Source organism: Trichoplusia ni, chromosome 6 (assembly GCF_003590095.1).
Source record: "Trichoplusia ni isolate ovarian cell line Hi5 chromosome 6, tn1, whole genome shotgun sequence".
Lineage (NCBI taxonomy): Eukaryota > Metazoa > Arthropoda > Insecta > Lepidoptera > Noctuidae > Trichoplusia > Trichoplusia ni.
In genome coordinates, this window is record NC_039483.1 from 818,800 (window position 1) to 845,433 (window position 26,634).

Consider the following 26,634-nt stretch of genomic DNA (forward strand, 5'->3'; position numbering starts at 1 on the left):
GTTTGACATCTGTCAGTATATTCGTTCACGTTTTTGATTTTGATATTTTTGATCAATCATTTTGAAGACATCAAATACAGGTTCCCTCATGCAGTCTTGTCAAAACGAACGAAATTTCCAAAACCCTTGCGAGACAAAAACAGCTGTTGTTTAAGATTACAAAAGTATTTTTATCGCGGACAAAAATATGGTTTTGTTTTTATAACGTCAATCAAGGATATTGGCAGTTATCGTCGAGAAGTATTGTAGTACGGTCGTCTGTTTTCTAGTGTGATTTTGATTGCGATATTAAGAACGCAGTTCGTCATGTCTAGTGAGAAGCCCGCGGCTGCAGCGTTGGGGTCTAGTGTAGCAAGTTCTCAGGCGCTACAGCCTGCTGAAGATGAGAATACTAAGTCGTGTTGGGTGTGTTTTGCGACGGAGGCGGACGACAGGCTGGCGGCTTGGGTCCAGCCGTGTAAATGCATCGGGACTACGAAATGGGTGAGTGTTTACATTGGCAATTGTTCCAGATCGCCGCCGCCATAATACGCGTTTCCGATCTGTGATATAAACATGTAAGGAAGTGAAAGTGTACGTTTTCGCTCCAATTGTTGTATGTTTTCGTTATCAATATTACAATTTGATAAAACTATTGCAAAATCGTTTTATGCCATAAATAATGTTATAAAGTTTATTCATACAAATTTAATATTCTTTTTAAATAGGTACATTATTTTTGTTGTTGCAGACAACTACTTTGACCTTTACTTAATGTAAATGATACAGGTCAACTTGGTACCAGTAGTAAATTTTTAAATTTGCATTTCATTTGCCAGACCACTGTTATTAACAAACTCGAAAATTATAATTCTGGGAAGCAATTAAAATACTCCTATTATAATTACTTGTATTATTTTCAAGTAACAAGAATTATTGTTAGCTTAACCATAACATAACACATTTATTAATTGGTTAAATTATATCTTGCCCTTGAAACATAATCTAGTTTTATGATCTCACCTAATTGAGTCTTATTGCTTGTATCAGATGTAAAAAAAAACTACTTTGTCATTGGATTTTCACATGCAGCTACATAGAAAATCCCATAATATAACCTTGTACTGATACTTAAAATTACTAGTAGTGTTATCATGCACTTTTAATTACATTCATAATGTATAACTTTAATGAAAATAGTATGGGCCTTGTTTTCTGAGACGGAGTAGCAATGGTGTAAAAGTGTTATGTTAACAGACAGTATTAATATTTTTATAGCAATTTTTCATAATGATATAAATTAATGTTGTTGTAGAAACATATGCCCTTATCCGTTGTATATCGTAGTAATGTGTAAAGTAAACAGTTTGCATTCATTTTCTTCATAGCTATCATATGGTAAATATTTTCAAGAGTATTTTTAGAAGTGTTGTGTTATTATTATTAACCGTTGTTAATTAATATTTTGTGTTTATGACTTTTTACTTAGCTCTTACAGATATAAAAAACGTCATACAAATTGTCTTCCAAGTTACAATTGATAATGGTAGTGTTATTTTTAACCATTTCAATTACGTGTTGTTCACCTGTCGCACACAACAATTAATTTTCTTGATAAACAATTAATTATTTAATGTTTTTAACTAATCATTAGCAAAAAACAGAATAACCTTTAACCCGCCAGTAGTCGCGCATGGGTCGAAAAGACCCAGAGGTACAGAATTTTATCCGTAATTTTTATAATATTATTAGTTATAGTTTGCCGCGCTAGATACCTTCAAGTGAGTTTATAGTGAACTCGTACCCCCCCACCTCGGCCATTTTGCCTGAAGCGTTTGAACAGGATGGACGTTTCAAATGAGTACGGGTCATTTAGACCCTTATGCGACGGTTCATGTAAGTGTTTTTTAGGAAGACCAAGACTCAGTGCCCTAACTGTCAGGCATTTATTTGCTGAGATTATACAATGTTTGTGTGTGAAAATCGCAATCAAAATGATTAATTAGAGTCTAACAAACATACCAAAAATTTGTCTAATTCTAAGATTGAAAATTTTATAGGACTTTTTTTGTGTTAGATTTTGAGGCTGATTGGTATAAAACTAAGACTGTCTCATTGTTTATAAGTTTTCTTTTATACTCAAAAACTTTTATAAAAAAACATAATTATAGTTGTTAAATTGATAAAAATAAATAATTAGCTAAGTTTTCTGAAGTGAAATGTTAAAAGTAACTTTTTTCTAGCACATTTTTATTAGTATAGATAAAGTTGATTGTTCCAGTTAAACAAATTAAAATATCAAATTATGTACTTGTTTTATTGTTACATTTATAACAAATACATTACTTTCTTAAAAAATATATGTCTTGTGATTTAAATCGTCTATATAATATATGGGTCTTATCGACCCGGACGCGACTGTTGGTGTCTCAAAATGAAGCGCGAGTACTGGCGGGTTAAGGTTTCATTGTTTAATGAAAACTCAGCATAAAAAAACAATTACATTTTTTACATATTGTCTGCAAATTATTAAAAAAAAAAACAGTCCAATGGAAAACAACAAAGTACCAAAAAAAAACTTTGTTTTCTTACTTTATACATAAAGGGTTTTGTCATTCGCCACTCAGACAGGTACCAGGAGAGCATAAGATGAAGATACAAAGCCTTGACTTTGAGATAAACATGATGAAAGTGTAACAACCCCTTGTCACAGTGACAAGTCATTGTGAATCAAGGTTATCAGTACATCTCGAGATGTTTATTTGTCAATGATGTTATTTTTATGGTCAATATTGAGATAAAGTCATCATCCTCCTTTGTTACACGATTGGGCCAAAATATGTCATTGTGTATTCAAGGTTCTTTATTCCACCATAACTTCCAAAATCTAGTGAATGACATTTGTTAGAATATTTAAACTCTTTTAACTAATTAATAGAAGAAAAGAAAATGCACTGCTATGTGGACCTATTTTCGGATTGTCGAGACAGAAGTCGTAATTTAGTCGGTTTCTTAAACCTAGTTGTTTCTTGTTTGGACTTAATTCATTTGATTTACTTCATAAATCCTGTTATTTAAATCAAAATTAAATATGTTCAAGAAACCTTGTTCATTTTTCGAAATATTTTGTGCCATATCCTATTGCCTACAATTAAAAGTTACCACGCTGTAAGCCATTTATAGAAGGGTCAAAGAGGTTACCGGCCTTTTTATGGTTTTTGGTTTATGGTTTTTTCCCTGGTTTTCCCACACCAACTTAATAATCACCTTTCGGCGCTACTATAAATCTATTGATTATTTCGACTATGTAACGTTGTTTCTGTATGTACTTGCATTTAAAAACGGAAGCCTGTATTTCAACTTATCATCTTTCTGGAGGCTTAAGTTGAAATGAAAACATGAAAATAAGTATCATTATATTGTACTTATTTACACGAAGGTCGCCTATACCTGTTTAATGCCTTAGCCATGAAAGCGCAACAACAAACTAACTGTACAATAGCATTTCTCATATTAGTTGAGGCAAATTAATATGAAATTTATAAATTATGTAAATTGTTTTTCAATGTAAAAAATACTTGTACTGTAATATCGCGATTTTTTAAAGTTAATCAGTAAAAGTGGCATAATAATTTATTTATACAAAGCCCAATTTACATTATCTCCAAGATAAGCCATGATTGTTTTAATTTATTATCAGTCAATACAGAAGTCATTTGTTTTTGTGTGTAGTGGATGATGTGACATGCATTCGTCATGTTTTTTTTAATAATATGCTGACCTAGATTAATTTTATTTTCTCTTAATAAGTTTAATTTTAATACAATTTTTTTTATTTTAAATTATCCATAAACTTGTTAAGTTAAAATAATAGTAAAGTGAATGCTCATTGGAGACAAAACAATTTTGTCTGTGATCCTTGAGTTTTCGCTGGATCTTCTCGATTGTTATTGGTGTGCGCGTTTTCATATTTTTCTTTCATATCTCTAATGAGTGCTCGCCCTTAAAGTGAAATACCCTGATTTTATATTAAAAAAATAGTTTTCGAATATTAAAAGTCGCCTACTAACCAGAGTTGCTTTCGAACTTACCATATTATCGAATTGTGATAGACCAATGTCACGATCGAAACGATGGTGCCCCATCCCACTCAAAAGACCTTCAAATAATTCTGTAGTTTGTGTAAAAATAGACATGCACATCAGGAATCAGGACGTAAATACAGTTTTCTTTTTCCAACCCTTCCCTTTTACTGCATGACTATTAACTATCGCATGATGAAAGTACGTTACCAGATTTGCCGTCAGCTCCTAGGTTACTTGTTCAACGATATGCAATTGAAACGCAATAAAACGTCTGCAGTTCTGGTACCGATCGATATACTAATGTTCTCTTTGCATTTTGAATATTATACTTTTTAAACAATTTTTTTTATTTGTGTTATTTATAGAATTAGATAGATTGCGATTGTTTGCGATGAATGTGTTCCTGTCTAGCTTTTGCAGGTATTGAAGGTGTAAAGTAGCAACAGCAGTAGGATTAGATTGTTGTTTAATGGGACATTGACTCCACCTCTAGGAGATTATGGTTAACCTTTAACTTAAAATCTTTGCTTAAATCTTCTTCCTTCTCTATGTCTCATGGCCGAACGTCGGGATTGTATGAGGTCTCGTCGTCCACCAAAGCTATCCGCGCGGAACGGTCTTTGGCTATTCAAACCGACGTTTGAAAGCTGTATCTTGACGACCGAGACGTGGAGAAGGAGGTCTATATATAGATACTATCTATCCACGTCTCGGTACTATCTATAGATAGACCTCCTTCTCCACGTCTCGGTCCATAAGGTTGGTGAGCGGCTAAGCCCCCCTTTTCCTTCCATGTCACCAACTGAGGCTCTCTTTCGGGCACGTGTCCGAAGTCCTTTAAAGTCGCTTCATAGTCGTTCTTCTCCGTTCGTCGTAGTCCTAAAAGAGTTGTTTTAAAAACAGGTACAAAAACAAAAGCATCGCTAACAATCCTATCCATTTAAGGCAGTTTAAAGTTAAGCGAGTTGAGGGTAGCCTTTTGTTCCCTAAGCCTTTTCTTATCTGTCAATATGAAAGGTTCTGGAAGTTTTACACGACATTATGTACCAACACATAAAAGTAAGCTTCATTGGAACTGATGTGATTAAACAAATATACCTAATCTGTTCTTTAGGTCAACTTGATAAGCGTTGATTCTTACCTGCGCTATTTTTATATAATCCGTGTTATCTTTACGGATGTATCAGTTCATTTATTACCTGCAGTATATTAGAACAATTTTGTAAAAGACTGTAAGTATGAAGGCAATGTGGGGCCATTCGTCTAGGAGGCATTGCAGGACTCTAATATCAGATGTTTATCCCAATGAGAAATCATCAAACGACCCCTCCCACTTTTAGTTGACCGGAAGGAGGTGTCAGACTTTTTCTGACTTAAATCCACACATGTTCCCTTTTTCCCGAAGGGTTAGCGAATAACGCTGTAACCTTCGGATAAACCCTAGACGTCTCAAATATTGTATGATATTCGTCTCTCCCAGAAACTACCTCAATACATCTTCAAGTTCTTACTATGTAGTCTTACATAGATCTGCAGTTGTCAGTTATCGGAGAGTTGCGTTGCCTCATGAACAGACAGTCTGGTGCGGTGGTGTTTGAATTTATATTTCCTACGCGTGTACATTCTGATCCTCTGCCGTTTTCCTCATAGGAAACATAAATTATCTCATTTAAATCTGTGGATCTATACACACAAGCATAGCGAGGCCATATCTTTTCATTGTTTTTTAAATTTTAAAATAAATTACACGACCTGAATCTTCAGAATTTTGGTGTCAATTACATTTATTTATACAGACTTGACACATTATTACATTTAACTCGTAAAGAAAATATTAAAACCACCTACTTCGACTTTTTAAACCGCGTAATTTTTTATTGATATGGTAGGTTATCAAATTAGTGAAATTGAGGTTACCTTTTTGATAGCCTGTGGTTTTAAAACCGATTATTTATCTTACTGTGCGTCAGCAAAGAAAATATTTTCGCTTGTCTTGCAAGGTCTAATGAAAAAACTACTTACTATAATACTAAACAACTTACTACGTAAAATGAAAGTAACCCGATAAATTCAGACAACGCAAGTCTCTATACTTGTTTAATATCTATACGTAGGCAAGCGTAGACAATAAAATCATCATCTACCACCAAATCTGAAAGGTAAAAGTATTCCGGGTATGAAAGACAGATACCGATCCACACCGTGTGTAGCGTTGTCACGCTTCGACAACCTTAAAAATATTATTAAGACGTGGAAGTACACCCTCAGGTCATACAAGTTTAGCCTGTTTTCGAGAGGCGGGATTTAATTGCCTAACTACTGAAATGAAATATATATTTTTAGACGAAAATCCTTACATCCATTTTAATGTCGATATCGACTTCCTTGCAATTCAGATCATTTTTTGCTCAATACTCTTCCGGATTGTCAAAGGATCCTTTCGCTAAGAACCAGTAAATTTATACTAGGGACCTCGAAATAACTGCCTCAATAGGAAGCATATATAAAAATTCTACGTCATAATGACTTCTTACTTTATTTCAAGGAAATCTTGTTTGTATATTGTATTTTTTTATTTATATTCGGCCTGCGTAGGTCAATTTAGCTATTGGAGATTGTTTTATTGCTTGAATTTGACGTCAGTTTTCATTTCTGTTGGTGAGTGCATCTTTATTCCATTGATTTCTTACTGGGAGAAATAGGTTTGGGGTTTTTGAGTCTGTTTGTATTTTTCTTGTTTTACCCATTAAAGTCAATGTATGGTTCTAAGCGGCCAAAGCCGGCCTAAAAAAGGTGACGAGATGAGAGGTTAGACATATACCACGAGATTTTTAGGATCTGTGGAATATGGTTTGTGGAAGGGAAAGAGATGAGGTTCTCCGATCCGATAAGCGACCTTATGTGGAATTTCTGGCTAGCTAGGTGTAACAGGAAGAAAATTTGTATTGTCAGAATTACATTTTGTTATGATCGATAACTTTGTTTTCATCCTCAAGAGTCATAACAAAGTATGTCAAGAACCATTGATTGAGCACATTTAAAAATGATTGACTTAACGATACTACAGATAATTAATCAACATTGTTTTATTGTTCCTCTTGTTTCAATGAGCAGAGCATGTACTGTCTCGTTTTATCACCGTCAACTGTCCTGCTCACATATCAAAGTAGTAAATGGCGTTTTGAGTTGACATTTAAACCACAATGTATGTACAATTTAACCTTACTGCTTAGAGTTTAGACCTTAATAAGCGTATCTTGACCTTCGTTGCATTGCCACGTGTTGTATACGTAGTATACTTTCAATAACCTTATAAAACTGGTCTAATAATGATAGGTAATTGCAACGACGATTCTGTCATAATGCAGTCGTCAGTTGACCGATTTGAGGAGTGATTGTCATTGTAAGGTTAGATTGTGTAAAACCACGTTAGTCGACTTTGGCCTCTCCCACTTTGGGTTGAGCGAAAGGGAGTGTCAGAATTTTACTTGTTAAAACCCACTTGTTTCTTTTTTTTGCCTCTGGAGTATCTGGGTCACGGTAGCTCTTTCGGACAATCCGCTGGCCCGGCAGGCATCAGCTCTAATGAGCCAGTGGGCCGATCCGCGTTTTGGTGCTGGTGGATGGCAATGCCTTGCGATTCTTCATACGAAATCTGACATAAACCATAATAGGACGAATTTTAATAAGAAACTCCTTGTTCCAGGTACATCAAAGCTGTCTCCAACGGTGGGTGGACGAGAAACAACGGGGCAACATAACTCGGAAAGTCCTGTGTCCACAGTGTAAAGCAGAATACATAGTGGTCTTCCCGTCTATGGGAGCTTTCGTCGCGCTGCTCGACGCTATGGAGGAGATTACGCACAAGATCTGTCCATTCATAGCTGGTGGTGTACTCCTAGGGTCCATATATTGGATCGCGATCACCTATGGAGCTGTCACAGTTATGCAGGTAAGATTTGATGACCTTTTCACTTTTAAGGACCTAACATTAAAGTAGTTTTACCCATTTCTATTTAGTAATGTAAACTATGTTGACTTTTGCAAGGCGTTTAGTTTTCTTGCATTGCCGTTTACTATTTGCCATTTTTTATTGCAGATAATGCATATAAATGTTACTTTAAGTACAAAACAGTTGTTTTATATTTTATGACATAGGAACTGCCGCAATGCTGACCACGATTTCGATCGATGTCACTAGAGTTTTTGTCGATGTATCAAAATTTTTAAGTCAAGTCAAATATTTGCCACGAAGTTTTCGACGACGAACAATATCATATAGTGTATTTCATAAAAACCGAAACCAATTCTCTGAACTGTTGTGATTCGGAAAACAACTTAGCTAAAATAAAATAAAATTGTGATAATCAATTTAATATACCTATTCGTTATGTTAATTTTTCGCATTATGTTCGATCTAATTTTTATTCTGTTATTTTATTTTAACGAGAAAATGTATGTTTTGTTGCTAAGATTGTATCGACAAATTAATTCCGCTTAATTTTTGTATATAATAATACTTAATAGTTTAAATATTCTAGCACTTCTTAGCGTATACCCTTATTTATAAAAGGAATGCGCATTGATCACCATCGTAGGATCATAGGATCTCCATTACAGGTTAGGTTATCCATAAATGCCATATTTTGGATAGAAGTTTCCCCATGATGACTTAATTTTCCATTTGTTAGTGATATCTTTGAAAAATTAGAAATTTGTTGGTACATTTACATTCTCTTAAAACTTTAAGAAGTCACATTGTTGCTGGTCTGGATTCGAATAGTTGGAACAGTTCAAAATGATTCTTTTTTATTCTGAAGTAGTTTGGTCATTTCGTGGTAAAAGTTTCAAATCGCTAGTTCTTTTCTTATCGCACAGTTTTCTGCAATAAAAATGTTATCGTTTTCACATGCTCATATGTTCGTGTGTCAACGATTATGCATAGTCATTGACACACGAATAGTATATATGATATGAATACTATAGTATGAATACTATAATACTAGACCATGTTAGTTTTGCGGGCTAGTACAAAGGGTTGGCTAACTTTTTATCTGATTGCGATAATCTCTTTTCGATATTGATCTGCTAAGACCTGCTAATTCTAATCTTGATAGGTGAATTGGATTGAAAACCTTCACATGAGTGTTCGACAATGTCCTTTCTTTGGTTTTCGTTTTCCGTTGATAGTAGTGACTTTATTTTTGGGAAAAGCAAGTAAACTCTCATGAACACCCGTCGTTTCGGGAGAGGAAGAATGTTGTGTACTGACTAAGCTTACCTAAACCGCCGGGTGAAGTCATCCGCGTATTTGTGTCAGTGCATGGCAATTCTTCATGCTGGCTACTACTTGTAGTTTTTATCGCCTGCTTTTAATTCTAGGACAAGTAATGTTCCCACAAGCTTGCCTAGAAGCATAAAACTCATTAGTCTAGATTCTTGTAGAATAGGGCTAGATACAATCATTTTTTTTTGGAAATGAAGTTCTAATAAATTGTCTTGGCGAAATCCAACAAGTTATCGCGGTCAACCTTAAAATCTTCCGTTTGTTTTGCATATTACCATACATATAAATAGAGTTTAGGTATGTTTTTAAATTGTGAAGACACAACAACGAGTTTAATTCACATAGTTAAGTTTTATTTATAACTTGGTTATTATTTAAATTTGACGCGGTTTCACCACTATATATTTTAAATTATCTAAATATAGCTTACTAATCTTAATAACTTAATACTCAAAAAGCACTGTGAAGCAGAAAACATACAAATATTTGCAACTAAATACAAATACATAACCTTCAGACAGGTTTCGAACCTGTGACCCCTGACTGTACGCGGTAATCGCACCTCTTGTATTAAATTCAGTCCAAACTTGTATGTCTAGAATCCAGATAAGTCTAGACTCTAGACACTAGCTAGTCTCATTATTAGATGACAAATAAATTAATATTCATACCATTCAACTACAATGTACCAAACAAAAATACTTGACTGATTTGGTAGTGTCATATGACGAACAAGGATCTATTTGGAAATCATTTGAAAACCAAATCTTTTATTTGTTGACTATTGACGAATGATTATAGAAGTTATCAAGTACGAGTCGGACTCGCAAAGATGACTGTTTCGAACAAATAGGCTAGCGGTAAACAAATTGGTTTGGTGTCAAATTTGTGACCAAACCAACTGTCCCTTAACCTCGATATTTTTTTATTAGTATTTGTTGTTGCTGAGGCAATATAATTATACCATCTGGCTGACTTATTGCCTATGCATATCAGAATTATCAGAAAATTACATATTAAAACAGTTGCTGGAATTTAGACCTGCAACTATGTGCATAATGATTCAATCTTTGAAACCCTAGTTCACATAGATGCTAAGACCTTTGTTTAATCCTAGCTACCGCATTAGGTTAAGTAACCTGTAATGGTATATTAGTGTGATAATTAAATAAATAAATCTGACAAAATTACAACTGTTTCTCATGATGGGATACAGACTGGTGGCAGAGAGGACGGACAGCCCTGTTAGGTTCCGATTTTACATTTTGGGTGGTGGAAGCTTAAAAACTAATATGTATGTATATGTAGGGCCCTTTGAACACAAAGTAACGTACTCCTCTAGAAAGATGACGTTTGATTACAAGTCATTACGAAATGAAGTGACATTAAATCATTTGTTCTGCAAATAAGATATATCATCATCACTTTTACATGTCTGTTTTGAGAACGCTGGAGAAAAATGTCGAGACATTTCCTATGTTACCGCCAATAAAACAAAGAGGTTCGCACATCATACGATCTCCTCATAATAGTCTTTTGTTATTGTGGCAAAATTGTCTTCACGTATACTCAGCTAGTAAGTGCTCTTATTTATCTTAATTAGCGAGAATGCCAAACCTTGAAACGTACTGAATAATTGACTACCTGGTTCAAAAATCTCCAATGGACGTCCGGTTTGTGAATAAACATTGACATTACGATGGTCGAACTACATGACATGTATTTGTAATGAACAATTTCAAAGATGTAGTCCATAAACGTGTTTTCGTTTTAATCCTTACTAATATTACAAATGTCAAAGTGTGGATGTTTGTTATATGCATGCATATAGCCATTAATATGGAAAAGAATATAGGCTACCTTTTGTCCCGATTTTTGAAACAGTTCCGGAGGGAAAATTGAAAAGGCGTATAAAAACTATAACATCACTAAGGGGATGTATTCCCATGAAAACGGGGACCACCGAATGCTGAAAACTGAAGTCCACGCAGACGGAGTCGCGGGCAACAGCTAGTATTGGAATAAATCCTTGCGTTGCGAGAGTTTCAAAAACAAGTTATCGGCTTAATATACAGACATGTATCCAATATCAAGCGTTGTTATTGTGTATGGAATCTACAAATAACTTGGTTGAAACAAACTTTACCTCTATATGTACTATTAGAATAGATTTCATGCATATCTGTGCCTACTAAAACATACTTAGGTATCACGATTTTCGAGAATACAACCAATTAGCGTTGACAACAGTTATAGATTCCGTATTCTTTTGTAAACTGTGACAGTTTACTCTATTTACATATAACTGTTTGACTTACTTGTAATTTTATCTACTATTTGTGAAATCATCTCTGTAGGCATTTGGTCAAGTACCTATAGCTTATTATCTCGCTCTTTTTCTAATTAAAATTCGCATTTATAGTAATGTATAAATTGATTTTTGTAGTTATATTCATTATTCTTTTTCACTATCTTAGTAATAATTTGTTCACCGAAACCCCGACGAATTTTATTTTATAAATGACTCCTTCGTCATTTATACAATAAAATTAAATTTAAGAATTATTTGTATTTTGCATTGCTATGGTCTTTTAAGGTCACGTGGTATCAAAATAGATATAAGGCGTTAAGTACTGGTTTTTGGCTGATATTGAATACTGAGCTTGTTTATTCATTTTTTTTAAATAAAGGCTAGGCAGGGACAAAGGTCTTACTCTATAAATATATTACCAGTTTGTTAAGGCACAAAACATAAACAAAATCACAAAAAAAAATCTTAAATCATTCGTCTGTTACATTAGCATTTTTATATAAAAAAAGCTAAACTGGTTCGTCCTTAAACAATCTTCCGATTTCGATTACAAGGAATTGTTATTATACAGCCATATATTTACGAGTAAAATAGTTGATTCTCGTTCTGTTAACACGTCATAAACAGATCTTTGCCGAACTGTTGACCTCATAATTAAAGGATCCGCGGTGTGTTAGATCTCCAAACTGGTTGAGAATTTTCGATATCCTCATATGTATGCTGTTGACCAGAAAAAGGCGTCGACTTTTCAGCAATTTGTTTCACTATCTCAATATTAAATCACGTCTTCTGTGTTTTTATGTGTTAAAATCGAAACCTGTCGGATTTTGGGGTGAGTTTGTTGAAATAACTTTTCTGATCAAACTTTGGATCCCCATACACGATTCAACTGAAAACCACTGTTATGGTTTATCCAATATAAATTTCCAAATACTTTAATATTATTAATTATACATGGCAGGTAGGTACTCCAATTATCATCTTTGAATTTGCTGACGTTCTTAAACGTTCACAAGCACAGAAGGTAATAACACTAATAACTGTGTCACCACGTTGACTTAAATGTAACTCATTCAACACCAATATCAACAGTCCATGCTAAACACTTGTTTCGCCACATGGAGTCGCTTGCCTAATGAGCTGATGCGAAACGTGAAATCACACTGATTAACGGTATGTAAACAAAGCCGGTCGCTTCCTCTTGCGCGAAGTGTTTGACGCGTTTACTCAAAGCAAGGCTGTGGGTTGAGTTGAAAAACTAAAATTATGATTTCTTCCAAAAAAGCATGTGTGATTTGAGTAGCCTTCTATTTTAGTCTTCGGTTAAGGATCCTATGGTTTTCCGTCTGTCTGTTACTAGGCTGTATCTGAGAACCCTTGATAATTAGAAAGTTTTTTATAGATGAAATGTTGCCTACATAAAAACAAATAATGATAATAATATCTTTATAACAATACAACATCCGGCTCCAAATAAATTATGTGATCAAATGACAGTTATTTCAAGTTAAATGAAAAAAAAAGACATCAAAATCGGTTCATCCAGTCCGAAGTTCTGAAGTAACAAACCATAAAACAAAATCAGACGAATTGAGAACTTCCTCCTGTTGAAGTCCCTTGAAATTAACTATCAGGGTGAAGCAACGCCGAGTAATATACATGTAGATATTTCTCGAAACCACCACACCTAAGAAATCTTATATTACTATGCATTATTGAAACGGAAATATAAATTATTGATAATATCATCTTTATCTCCATTCAATATGATATTAATTGCCGTATTATTGTTTGAACTTTGTCCCTTGTATTGTAAACAGCGTGTGAAACGTCATTTTATACTATTTTAATCGTGTAAATTGTTGTTTATTATTGATTAATTAATTGCAGTTGATCTGACGTGGTACTTGTACGGAATTTTGTACCTTTAAGAAGTTCGAAAGATGTGCTTTTTTTTTTTTTTTTAATGGGACTAGCCCGCCACACATGCCCGTCATTGCAACTCCTGTAAGCCAGGATCTACAATGAAACCAACGAAAACCACCGAAACACTTAAGTTCGGTGTGTCCCAGGGGGAACAATTAACTGCCTTGGAACCCGCAACGAAATTAATCAGAAATAGTAAAGAGGAGGAGTAGGAAAAAATGATCCACTTCCCTCCATAGCAAGCGGGAGACAAAAGAAGAAATAGCTAGTTTTAGCAAAGAAAAGAGATTGACAACTGAGTTAGGCTCAGTTAGCACCACGGATATAAATTTACAGTTTAATGGGTCCTATAATTTAGGAGCTGTTATTTTGATTCCAATAATAGGTATGGCAGAAACGTCTGAAAGCACGGAAATTTGCTCTGGTTGCAACAAGGTCCTCATAGTAGACAACACCGGATGTCGGCTGCAAACTATTTAATAAGATGTTACGTTCGTCTTGCCATAGACCACACTCCCACAGAATATGATGTGCAGTTTGCTCATATTCACTGTTTGCCGTTGAACACTGACATAATGGTGAAACGACAAGTTTAAATGAAAATAATTTGCTTTTAAAGTTACCATGACCTGTAAGGAACTGGGCTACACAATGATCAATCTCCATCCAAGTCCTCTCCAGCCGCTCATGAACGGACGGAAAAAATTGGTAGAGGTGACGGCCCTTAATAGACGTTTCCCATCTAACCTGCCATTCCACCATCAGTTCTTCGGAGACGTCTGTTAGCGGTTTAAATAATCTGTCGATCTTTCTACGGTCACGATAAAACAGGAAGTCGTTTTTCAAAAATTCTCTAGTGGAATAATACATAGCCGCGCGACGTTGTATTTCGAGATCAACCGGTAAAACACCTGCTAAGACGGGCAGGGCTTCAGTACTTACAGTCCGATAGGCCTTACACAAGAATATCAACGCCAACCGTTGGCTTTGAAGTAGTTTACGTCTTGCAGCGCCTATTGTGGCCCTATCGGCCCAAACCGGCGACCCGTAACAAATACATCCCAGGTATGTTGCTCCGTATATGATCTTCAAGGTGTTGAATGAAAGTCCCCAAGTTGACGTGGAAATCCTTGTCAAGGCATAAAAGTTATTTTTTGCTTTATCTCCGATGGATTTTATGTGCTCAATAAATGTAAAGTTTCTCTCTAAAACAAGACCGAGATAACAAACGTTATTTCTTTTTTTAACTGTTATTCCGTGTAATTTAATACTAGGCGACGATTTTAGATTGCCTTTGAGAAGTAATTGAAACGTTTTGTGTGGTGCAAAAGTCAGACGGTTTCGTTTACCCCAATTAGATATTAAACTCAAACTTGTATCGGCTAAATTTTCGAGCCCGGCGCGAGTATTTGATTTAATGAGCAGAAGTCCGTCATCTGCGTAACCCGTAAGTGAGCAGCCGCGAGGTAAAGGAATCGCGAGAAAATCATCGAACCCTAAATTCCATAGGTAAGGGCCTAACACCGACCCCTGAGGACATCCCAAGGTCAATGCCTTCGACACAGAATGATGACCAAGTTTAAGTTTGGCTGATCCATGTAAAAAGTAGGAGTAAATGAGTCGGTAGATGTTACCGCAGCAGCCGCGTGATTTTAATTTAAGCAGTATCATTGGCCACCATGCGTTGTCGAAGGCACCGGAGATATCTAGGAAAATACCCAAGACGTAGTTCTCGTCTGACAAATGCACCAGTCTCCTAACCGAGATTGCCGCGTCTACAGTTGATTTCCCTATTGTAAATCCGAATTGATTTTTGTGGAATCTTGGTCCGTCCGGCAGTAATCGTGGGACAATAAGGCGCTCCAGCAATTTACCCAATGATGGTAGCAGGGTAATGGGTCGATAAGATTTGGGGTCGTCTGGCGCCTTATCGCCACTTTTTGGAATAATTCTAATAAAGCCCTGACGCCATATACAAGGAAAAACGCCTTCAGCAATACATTTGTTGAATACCGTTAAGATACAATCTCCCGATACCTTGCATGCCTCCTTTATCATCCTGTTAGAGATTTTGTCTTCCCCAGAGGCTTTATTAAGAGACAGTGATCTAACAACAGCGACAAACTCGGCAGCAGATGGAAGGTCTGACATTGGAGTCGCAGGAACATCGGCAGCGAATGCTCTTATTTGCTGGTGATAGTCATCGTCGGTGTTTTGGTGGTCATCCGGTATAAGTGCGTTTAGAAGTGCCTCTGTGGTCTCCTCGATCCCAGCGGTGTGCATATTATTAATTTTGATGTTATGTACAAATGCCAGATTTAATGGTCTGTTGGCCTTGAACTCGTGGTATAAAGGAGACCACGGGCCCTCCTTGTCCAGTTCCTCGACTACTTTACGTAATAAGTTTCCCTTTGATTTTTCAATGGCAGCTCTATAACGCGACCGCGCGATTTGAAAGGAACTCAAAGCAGCAATAAACACGTCTCCCGTTATTTGACGTTTCTTAAGAACATTAAGTTTTTTACGCGACCTACGGTACAGTTTACGTTGTTCAGTGAGGTAGCCGCTCCACCAGTCACATCTGTGTATATTGGTCATAGATCCGCGACCAATGGCTACATCAGCACAGTAAGTGAAAGTAGCTGATAAAATCTCAGCACTCTCTTCAGCTGACAGGCCGTCACGGGTGAAGTCTCTGGCATGACATTCAAAACATGTTCGAAAGAAGTCCCAATCAGCATTCTTTGTTTTGTACCTATAGTCGCCCTTGACGTAATTACAATGAGAACCTCGCGCCACTCCTGACGCAAATTCGTACACAATCAGGCGATGGTCACTACAGGACGCATCTGGAAGGACACGCCATTTGTCTAAGCGGACGTCTGCACTTGAAAGTGTGACGTCAATAGAAGATTCGCCCATTTGGCTGCAAAAAGTAGGTGGTGCATCAGGGGTGTTGTGAATTGATAAATTCATTTCAGCGATGAAATCCTCGACGGCACATCGTCGATCAGTATCGGTAGCCCTAACTTTGCCATACCATAACGATGATGACGCATTAACGTCTGCGCCTATAATAATCTTACAGCCGGCAAGCGACCGCAAGACATGGCGAAGATGGTGTATGTGAGGAGCAACAGGGTCAGAGTATTGAAAATAACAGCTCACAACGTAGATTTTAAAAGATGCAGTTGAGACCTCCGCTACGGCACAGTGTGACGTCATTAGATTTTGCATCGAAGTCACCGTGAGGTTACTTGTACGCGAAACGTAGATTCCGGCTCGTGCCTTGCTATCCAGTTGCACGACTTTATTACGCAAACTAGCATTTTGGTATTGTTCTTGTATTAAGACAACATTTAGTTTATGGTCTAGTATAAGTTGTTCTAGTTCCGACGTCGCAACCCTATCGTTATGGAGATTCAACTGCCCTATTATAAGACTATCCATTTATTTATTAATAATTGGTGCTTAGAACCAGCTGTTCAAGTTTGATCTTATAAGTCGGACAATCCTGAGACCCGGTACGATGGTCACACGGTTTCTTGTAACGTTTGCACGCTACACAAACAGGTTTAAACTCAGGCTTATCCTTCTCAAGGCAGTCCGTCGTCTCATGCGCTCCAGCACAGTTGGCGCAGGTGGGAGTTTTATGTGTGCAATACTTCCTGACGTGCCCGTATTCTTGACATTGATTGCAACGCACCAATTCTAAATCGTCTACAAAACGACAAGGAGCCCAGTCTATAAACAATTTCTCCTTGGTGGCTACAAGATGTTGACGTATCGCGGAATCAATTTCTATGCCTATCCATTTACGGCCGTGATTAACCATACGCCGACGAATTACGCGAGTATTTTTAATAAAATCGTCTTCGGTTACCTTTAGTTCGTCCTTAATGTTTTGACGGTACAAAGCTGTCAAAAAAGTTTTGTCCTCCATAGAGGCGGGGACATCCTTGACTAATATACGCGGTTGACGGCCCTTTGGCTTTTCCAACCGTAAGCCAGCGGACTTAATCGCCTCGACTGATTTAAGTTTTTTAATTTGACTTTCATTCGCGACGCGTAGTATAACGCCCGATTTTTTAACTTTCTTAACACCGACTATTTGAAAACCGTCGTCACTCGGTTTGATCGCGGTCATAAGCGCCTGCTTTGTAGCTGATGACGTCACGTAATCTGCACTACGCTCCTCCGTCGGGTACGCAACTACACAAGGCAGCGGAGCGCGCGACTGCACCGGTGGGACGGCTTGCGGCAAGCGAAGTTTAAGTTTGTCGGCGTATGACTCCGTTTGTTTAACGCGGGACTCAGAAGCCGGATTGGTTTTAAGAAGATCTAATTCGCGTTGCGTATTAACTAATTTTGTCTCATTGCAGGACGATTTAATGGCTAACAAGGAAACTATAGCCGTTATGCGCTGAGTCATGTCCATAATGGCCGACTTATTCGCGATATTTATGCGCGAGCCCTGATCGTTTACGAGGTCATTGATTTTGGAGAGATAAGTTGACGCTTCGGATACGAGATCGCAGTAGTTGGCGTTGGAGGTGTCTAAACTCGACTCATGGTCCTCATGAGATTCCGACCGTTGTACACGTTTGGACATATCGGGTGAAACGCTCGATGGTGATATTTCACAGAATAGTCTTTTAGACGTCACGGAAGGTGGTGACCTTGAGGTCATATGGCTTCTACCAAAAGCATTCCCGCCGCGATCCGGCGGGTCATCGTTTAAATATACCGACATTACTTACACTTGATAAAGAAAGCGAGTTAATTACAGATGATAGTACAAAAATAAAGTATTAATAAGATCGTTAACGAGTATTAACACCGGCCGCAGAAATATATTACGCTACCCTCAACTAAAGAAATAAAATGAAATGACTTACCGGATGATTATGTCGAATAATTAAGCACAAATTTAAATTTAAATCACAATGTATTACAAACCGTACACGAGGAACACTATACCACACAACTGGGAACAATTCACGAGCCGGGATTCGAACACAGAACACCGTAAACGTAATTTAACCGAGCAGCGCATTAGACCCCCACTGCACCGTACCGACGCGCGGAGGGAAGTGAGGAAAGATGTGCTTATAATTATATGACTGCTTTTAAGGGTTCCTGATGCAAAGGGTAAAAACGAAAACCCCATAATGTTTCGCTGTCTGTACGCCGACTACCAGGCTGTATCTAATGAACCAGGATAACTAGACAATTGAACTTTTCCGTTTATACATGACTAGCTCTTGCCCGCGACTTCTTCCCAGTGGGTAGAAGATATAAGTTATGATTTATACCTGCCCTGTTTTTTTTTCCATTGTATCTTCGCTCCTATTAGACGCAGCGTGATGGTTTATAGCCTAAAGCCTTCCTCGAAGATGGTCTATTCAACACAAAAAGATTTTTTCAATTTGGACCAGTAGTTCCTGAGATTAGCGCGTTCAAACAAACAAACAAACAAACTCTTCAGCTTTATATATTAGTATAGAGTATAGATAAAAGTAAATTTTATTATTGCTTTTATGTCAATAACATGCGTTCTTTTTTTCAATTAGGTCTGCTATTTTAGTCTAACGTTCTACTTGGAAAATAATGTCAATTTAAACCCTTGACCTAATTTTATTATAATCTACCTATCTCAATAAATAAACTGGAGTACAAATATTCCTATACGATAATAACACAGGAATATTTTCAGTAAATTGTATAAAATGGGTAAGTGCGTTTATGCTATAGTTTAGGTGTCAACATCACCTCTTTCATTTGAACGTGTAATTTGTGTTTTGTTTTCAATACCCATCCCGCACTAGGTAGTATTTAATCCTTGTGTTGCGGGCGATTAACAAACATGTCACAACAAGTCACATGCACAAAGACATCCAGACTCAGGGTAACGGGCAACGGCAGAGCAAGTGCTTCACTCGTTTGTGTAAAGCACTCGTGGTTCACACAAACGTCTGTCCTACGCTGGGACCGAAACCGCGATACTTCCTTCACAGTGGTTTTGGCACGGTGACCTCAACTCTCGGCAATCTTCGCTGTACGGTCTGATTCTGTTAAACGACGTTTACTGATAACTATAGGTACCGATCCCGTATGCAACGGTATGTTTGCGGAAACAAATCAATCATCAATTACCGTTGGTCATTAAGCATCCGTTTTACGTTTATCAAGAAGCCAAAGTCAACATGTTGTTGCGTATTACCCAAGATTTCTGCTGTCTAACGCAGTGTCCCTTACGTCATCACTTTCTACAAACGAAGTATTTTTAGTTATTATTTCATTGTTGAAGAACTTACTTTGAGTTTTTGATTCTTTAAATAGGTCCTGTTTTGTTATTTGCTTAATTTATTTTTAACTTTGTTTGGGAAATCCGTATGATTGACGTCACGCAATTTATTGATTGCCTCTATTCGTTCGTGATAAAAACCGGTCAAGTGCGAGTCTGACCCGCGTCACTGAAGGTGCGGTGGAACTATGCTAAAGCAGAAGAAATCGCTTCGAGACTGGGTCCGAAATCCTCTAATTTATTTGGCACCTATCTTTATTTTTAGTATTTGCTGTTATAGTGGCGACGGATATACAACATCTGTAAAAAAATCCGTCTAGCTATCACGGTTCTTGAGATACAGCATGGTCGGACGGACAGACTTCAGCTTCAGTAATTGGGTTTCGTTTTTCCCTTTAGGTACTGAACCCTAAAAATATGTTTATGAATGAACATAACTTTAATGAGAATATAAGTGTGTATGTAGATTAGTTTGTGTTATTGATTTAAAAAATTCCGCTCGTAATATTATGGAATAAAAATACAACTTGTCATAAACTGGTTTGTTTCATACACAAAATGTTGACTAGAACTAAGCATAAACACATAAAAAAAACTCAATTTACATACAATATCCAAAATATGATACACGTTATCAATATTTATTGGATACGTAAATAGATACACACAATAACTTTAAACAATAAAATATCTTATTAACGCGGCTGTATGAAGACGTGCCTTTGCCATTTAAGTGTCATTTATATTGCTTTTTTTTAATGTTTTTAAAAACTATTAGCATGTTAGTTTTTTTTACTTGTTCGACCCTAGGTAGATTTGTCAGGTGGTGTCATTAGCCAGTATAAAATTGATCACAGCTTTGCTTGTTAAAAATACAATTTTAATGTTACAAATGTTTTAGTATAGACTTCTATACACCAAGAAAAAACGGTTTAAACTGGTTAAAAATACGTTAGTTTACAGTACGTTAGTTTACACAGTTTACATACTAAAATGTATTTCAATATAAAAAGTGTAAGACATTCAATTCGAATAGTCGATCGACTAGGCGATTTTCGTAAGCGAATCTAAACCATCTAGGGAGACAACCAGCGCATTCCAAAAAGTCATTCAAATCGGTCCAGTCGTTTAGGAGAAGTAGAATCATGTTATAAAGATATAATTTTTCTGTCAAAGAGAAATTGTTTTAGCGATTGCTACTTATCTGATCTCCACGCTCCATTTTACACAGTAACACAGGATGTTCGTACAATAATTATGATACCAAGAAATTAACAAGACGTTTAAAATCTATTAGTGGAACAATTACCTAAGTTAACTAATAAGTATTAAACCTGTTTCTTTTTTTCTAAATATAGAATACACGTGTACATATTTTATATTATGTTACTGTCAAAGCACGAACTACGGTATATCCAAAGATTTAAAAAACTCTTAATGGTCAAGTCTAAAATCTATTTATGGTAAAAGTAAAGTCTGAACTGGTCTATGATCATCGTTTATTTCCACACTTTTACCATCATTCACCTAGTAAATATTAGGAATTACCTCAAATTCGAATGGTAAAAGCGCTATAAAGCAGTTATTTTTTTATTGCTTGTTGATTAAACCCTAACTGACCAATAATCGGGATTTTCAAGTGACATATGTTTTGCTGCTTATAAATATGAATGTGATGTATACAATAATAGAAAACAATCAGTTTTATCCTTGTGACCTTGAAGAATTTACGGCTTAATATCTTTGTAGCCATTCAAGTCTGCTTGTCTACTATTTTGTATGGAACTTAAATTGTATGGAACGTGTGAGCTCGTAACGGTTCGTTTTGTATGAAATCTATTAGTTCCACAGATAGTTTTAGTTTTATTGAATTGCTTGCCTAGCCAGCGCACTAATTGAAAATTATCGTTCAAGTAGTGCAAATTGTAATGCAAGAACAGTTTAATGAATCGATATAGGATGGGTTTGAATTGAATGTCATTACAGTATATTAGCTTGCCTTTAGAGTTAAAGTGGTCTTTATAATCGAGGTTCTATTGCAACTCCATATTTATATAATAACACATTAGTCAGGCATAATTGATTACTTTTGTGAACACTGACTAATTTTCAGTTTATAATTATTTATTTAGAAATATTAAGTTAATTCGGATGCTTATGGAAACACGGTTTTCAATAGTTATTTTCATGTAGGAAAATCGTCAAGAATCTTAAAGATGCTTTTTAAAATTCAAATTGTACACTATTCACTAATGTACATCATAAATCTGAGAATGCTTTCATCTCTTTCCAGGTTGTAGGCCATAGAGAAGGCCTAGAGATGATGGAGTCAGCCGACCCCCTGGTTCTGCTGGTCTTACTACCGACCATCCCGGTCACCCTCATCAGCGCCAAGATGTACAACTGGGAGGACTCCGTGCTCCTCTTCCTGAGGAAGTACTGCGCCAAGATACCCGCCCTCTCCTATATATTGCCGTTTGGCAGGTGAGGATTATTTTCCATGGTTCTTTCATGATTTTTTCCTTTTTTTAATGTAATTTCTTTTTTTGTGGCGGCTAATTTTAAAGTAGCTTCAAAGACAACAATTGTTTGAAACGTATTTCAATGTTACGAGAGGATACTGTACAGTCACTGGGCAGCACAACTAACTTTGCTAGAAATCGACTGAGGAGAATGATTAATAACAAATTGGATGTGCAAAATAATGAATGTCTCAAATTTTATTATTTTATACTAATCACTTGTTAAGTTTAAGGTAGATTAAGATCGTACGTAGATTAAACGTGACTTCGTGTTTCAGTGTGGATGGCGACAGAGGCGCTATAGTGACCGGCCACGGGAACCATCAGAACCAAAATGGGAACAACTCACATCTATCACCGACAAGAATCTTCTGCTCCGCACTCCTCCTACCCACGATATCCACCATTATAGGCAAGATCTTCTTCCGGTCCATACAAAACAACCTACACAGAACTATACTAGGAGGCCTTACATACATAACTATCAAAGGAGCCTTAAAAATCTACCACAAACAGATGCTGTACATCAGACACTCTAGTCGGAAAATCCTAGACTATACGGAATCGAACCTTAAACTTTATAGAAGCGCAGTCGCCTCTAACACTACTGACGCAGCCTCCAGCACACGAGATGACAGCGAACAAGTCGTCTAATACTAATAAGTAGCTACTTCGGCTAAGTTCGTCATTGTTCGGCTTTCTTCGGTACACACCGATAAACAACTTAGCCGCGTTTGGAGTTGGAAGCCGACTTCATATTTGGAAGACCCCGAGTGTGACTAGTTAAAAGTGCTTGTTCGTGACGGGTCTGGATGTTGCCAGATAACAAAATAAGAAGACAAAAGGATTACGATTTCCAGAAGGCATTTTGGGTGGGTCAACTTGAAAAAATGCAAACAATATTAAACGCTTCCAAAATATCGTTAGGTAGCTGATAGGCTATTTATAACTGGGCTTTACGTAGCCTATTAGTGTTAAATTACTGTATTAATTACTTCCATTTAATATTTAACGAAAAAGTTCGGATTTCAGAGGATTGTTTATCAGAAATTTTAGATTTTATAGGAGGATAAAAATATGTTACATAATTATAGAAGAATGTAATCTACAGGGGTAGCAACTATTAGTTGACAATACCATTCAAATGAATGTGTCAATTAATAATGTATACACGTAGAATGGAACGTTATGTAAAGAATGGTCATTGTGGATTCACATCGAGCTTGCGTTTGCGATTTTGTCAATATTTTTATATTAAATGTAAAATAAAGAGACCTTAACAATTTACTGTGAACATAACACTTGTATAGTGTGGAATTTAACTTCATGCTCATTCATCCATGACATAACAATTGCTATATTTTAATACCAGTTGTCACCTTTAGTTCATATCGTATTAAAACAACGGACGATTTACGAAGGTTTTATTAAATTTCATAATTTGGCAAAACTAAGAACTCTTTGTAACCTAGGCCGAAATTAAAGTAAAAAATGACGTTCTTTTTTTTTGAAGTGACGGTTTTATTTCTAACCACAAAATATTTTGTTGTCAAAACACATTTAAGGTCGATTTTGTTTTTATAATCGGCAACGAACTGTCGTTGCTAGCTTAGTGGAACCTCAAAAAGAATTATATATTATATTGTTGTAATATAGTGTTATAATATTTCATATCGACAGAACTTAGCATAGTACTTTTTATTTTTAGTTTATTTTTATATATACTTTTGTAATATACTTCGTTAAGGGACATTGTTCAAAGTTTAAGTTTGCTTCAACTTCCGCTTTGGGCCAAATGTCTGCATTTGTTTTGTATAAAGTCTTTAAAATGTTAATTCTTTGAACAATGTCAAATATCTTCCTAACAATCAGTCAGCTTGGCATCGTTAGCTATCCTAAAGCGTGCCAAATTCAACCTTATGTTTATCGGAATAAGGATTTTATTTAAACGGCATTTTTGCTAAATATTATAGCTTAAATTTTCAGTACTTTTAATGTAAATAACATAGGTATAGATTAATTTTAAATACGATCGAGTGTGATAAGTCGGGAATTGTTAACTTTAGAAGATTTAACTAAATTGTACAGTAAATGTGAAGTTATTTGTAAGATTGAGTCCCAATGATATTGATAAAATCTTGTATAAAGAGTGCCTTTCTACACAAATTTAAAAAAAAACTTGAATGTATATATATTAAAGTTGTGTTTCTTCCTTGCGACTGGTGCTTACTAGCCGTAGCTATGGCAAAATATACATATTTTAGTTAACGTAGTCGATTAATCGATAGCTGAAAATTTATTCGATTCTTATATCGATTTCAACTTGTCAATAGTTTGAACTTGTATCATCCATCTTGCCAACGCGTTTCTAATTTTCTATTTCGAAAGAACGTGTATACTCAAATAATTGATTACATTCATATAGAGTTATAAATTGTATAATTTGTTTTATAAATATTGTGGTTTATATTTTTTTTTATTACTATGTTAAACTTGTGCCGATTTGATAGTAACTGTTGGCTAGGTGTGTTATTGATTGCTTTTAATTACACTGATAATTGGGTATTTACCTTTAATGGCCTTGTTATATACCACTGCGGTGCAATTTACCTCCCTAGTAATGCTTTGAATTGTAATCGGCTGCAGTTATCTTTAATTATATTAACTGTAAAAACATAGTTTCTTATTTGACAATAGCAATTAATTGTTTTTCCAAATATTTTTTTCAAAAGAGAAAATTTGATGAAATAAAAGCCTTACATTAAACATACATACATACATTAATTATACTCAAGAATAATCCATATGGTATGCTTTCTCAGCTGGAACACGATTATTGCAATTTCCATTTTTGAGTCATTTCCACTTTTTAGTTCCAGCATTGATAATTAATTCATAAAATTTATAATCTTTCATTTCTTCGTCCTCATTTAAATTGTCTTTGATAATTTCTAATGCCCACTGTAACTGCATAGGACTGCTTAAATTAATAGCATGAATTATATGTTAGTTTACACGATCACACATAGATGGCGCTGTAGAGTAACAATGCAATATTATTACGTTATCCCCACTACGGGGTTCACAACAATGTTAAAAATTCCAACTTACTAAATGTACTTGTAATGAATAATTCTATTGTCCCACCTTAGCCTTGGTTATCGTCAAGTGGTCACAAGTATTAGTTTTGCTAGTCTTTTGTAAATCTAGCGCCCCTCATGTTTTGTATAAACGACGCTAATTTTAACTTAATTATTTTGTCTACTGTACATTTTGAACAGATTATAAATATTTTTTATTGAGTCTCATTTTGTTGTTTTATTTTGTTTAAGATAATACTAAAAACATACAAGCCAAATTGAAAACCTGGTGTAGTAACGCCCTGTCACCGACGTTGGATGAAAGTTTTCGATTGTTCCAGTGTTAGAAACTCGGCTATGAAGAGCGAAGCTAGGCATGGCAAACTTAGGCTCTTACGATAAGGCCGCGATTCCAAAAGATATTGTGTGCGGGAAATGTCTGGCTGTGCTGTCAAAAAGTGTCGGGTTTTAGACTATCTCTGTGTCAGGAAAAAGTGTCTTGGACGAAAGCCTACAACCGCGGAGGACGTAAGACGGCAGTTTAGGTGTAGTCAGCAAGAGTCTGAAACTATCCGCTCCTTTCCCCGAGGGAACGGGTGTCCATGATGATTCCAGCGAGCGTCTTGCCAAACGATATGAATGTATGATGATGTTGAGCGGAGCTGTAGTAGCGCATGAGCGGTGAAATGCTGGTACAGTATGTCGTAAATCCCGCAACATATCCTTCTCAACATATTTTTCGCAAACATTTCCCGCCTGTTTTGTATGCGCAAAAATCTAGCTCCGCTGAAACGTCCACCAGAGCCATGCTGACTCAGATAACGTAAATTAAGAGTTTCTATTGGTTCTCTACAATCAGATCCCTAGCAACGCATCTTCGCACACCCATGATGAAACACAGCCTAAAAGTACTGCCTACATAATAATCTACGGAATAGGTAACGTTATTTCATGTCGGTTAGGTACTGAAGATAATTCATGAATATGACTGCAAGTTGTTATCGTAACTCGTAGATTGTTTAAAATAAATTTATTCTTTGTTTGACCTGAAAAATATTTATCGAGTTCTTTAGGAACGCCGTGAACAATCAGGTTGAACCAGCGCAGAAAATCGAAATTGTGTCTCATTTGAAAAGA

General features: G+C 36.1%; 1 protein-coding gene across 1 annotated transcript; it reads left to right on the plus strand.

Moving 5' to 3' along the window:
- LOC113494763 (E3 ubiquitin-protein ligase MARCH5) lies at nt 1-25,725 on the plus strand. Its single transcript, XM_026873214.1, has 4 exons — nt 1-483; nt 7,771-8,016; nt 22,189-22,379; nt 22,696-25,725. The coding sequence occupies exons 1-4, from the start codon at nt 307-309 to the stop codon at nt 23,069-23,071; spliced, it is 990 nt and encodes a 329-aa protein (XP_026729015.1). The 5' UTR covers nt 1-306; the 3' UTR covers nt 23,072-25,725.
- The last annotated feature ends 909 nt before the right edge of the window (nt 25,726-26,634 follow it).

Coding starts and splice junctions, on each gene's coding strand:
- LOC113494763 (XM_026873214.1), top strand. CDS start 307: ATGTCTAGTGAGAAGCCCGCGGCTGCAGCGTTGGGGTCTAGTGTAGCA. Junction 484..7,770: donor GCATCGGGACTACGAAATGG/GTGAGTGTTTAC, acceptor TCCTTGTTCCAG/GTACATCAAAGCTGTCTCCA. Junction 8,017..22,188: donor GAGCTGTCACAGTTATGCAG/GTAAGATTTGAT, acceptor ATCTCTTTCCAG/GTTGTAGGCCATAGAGAAGG.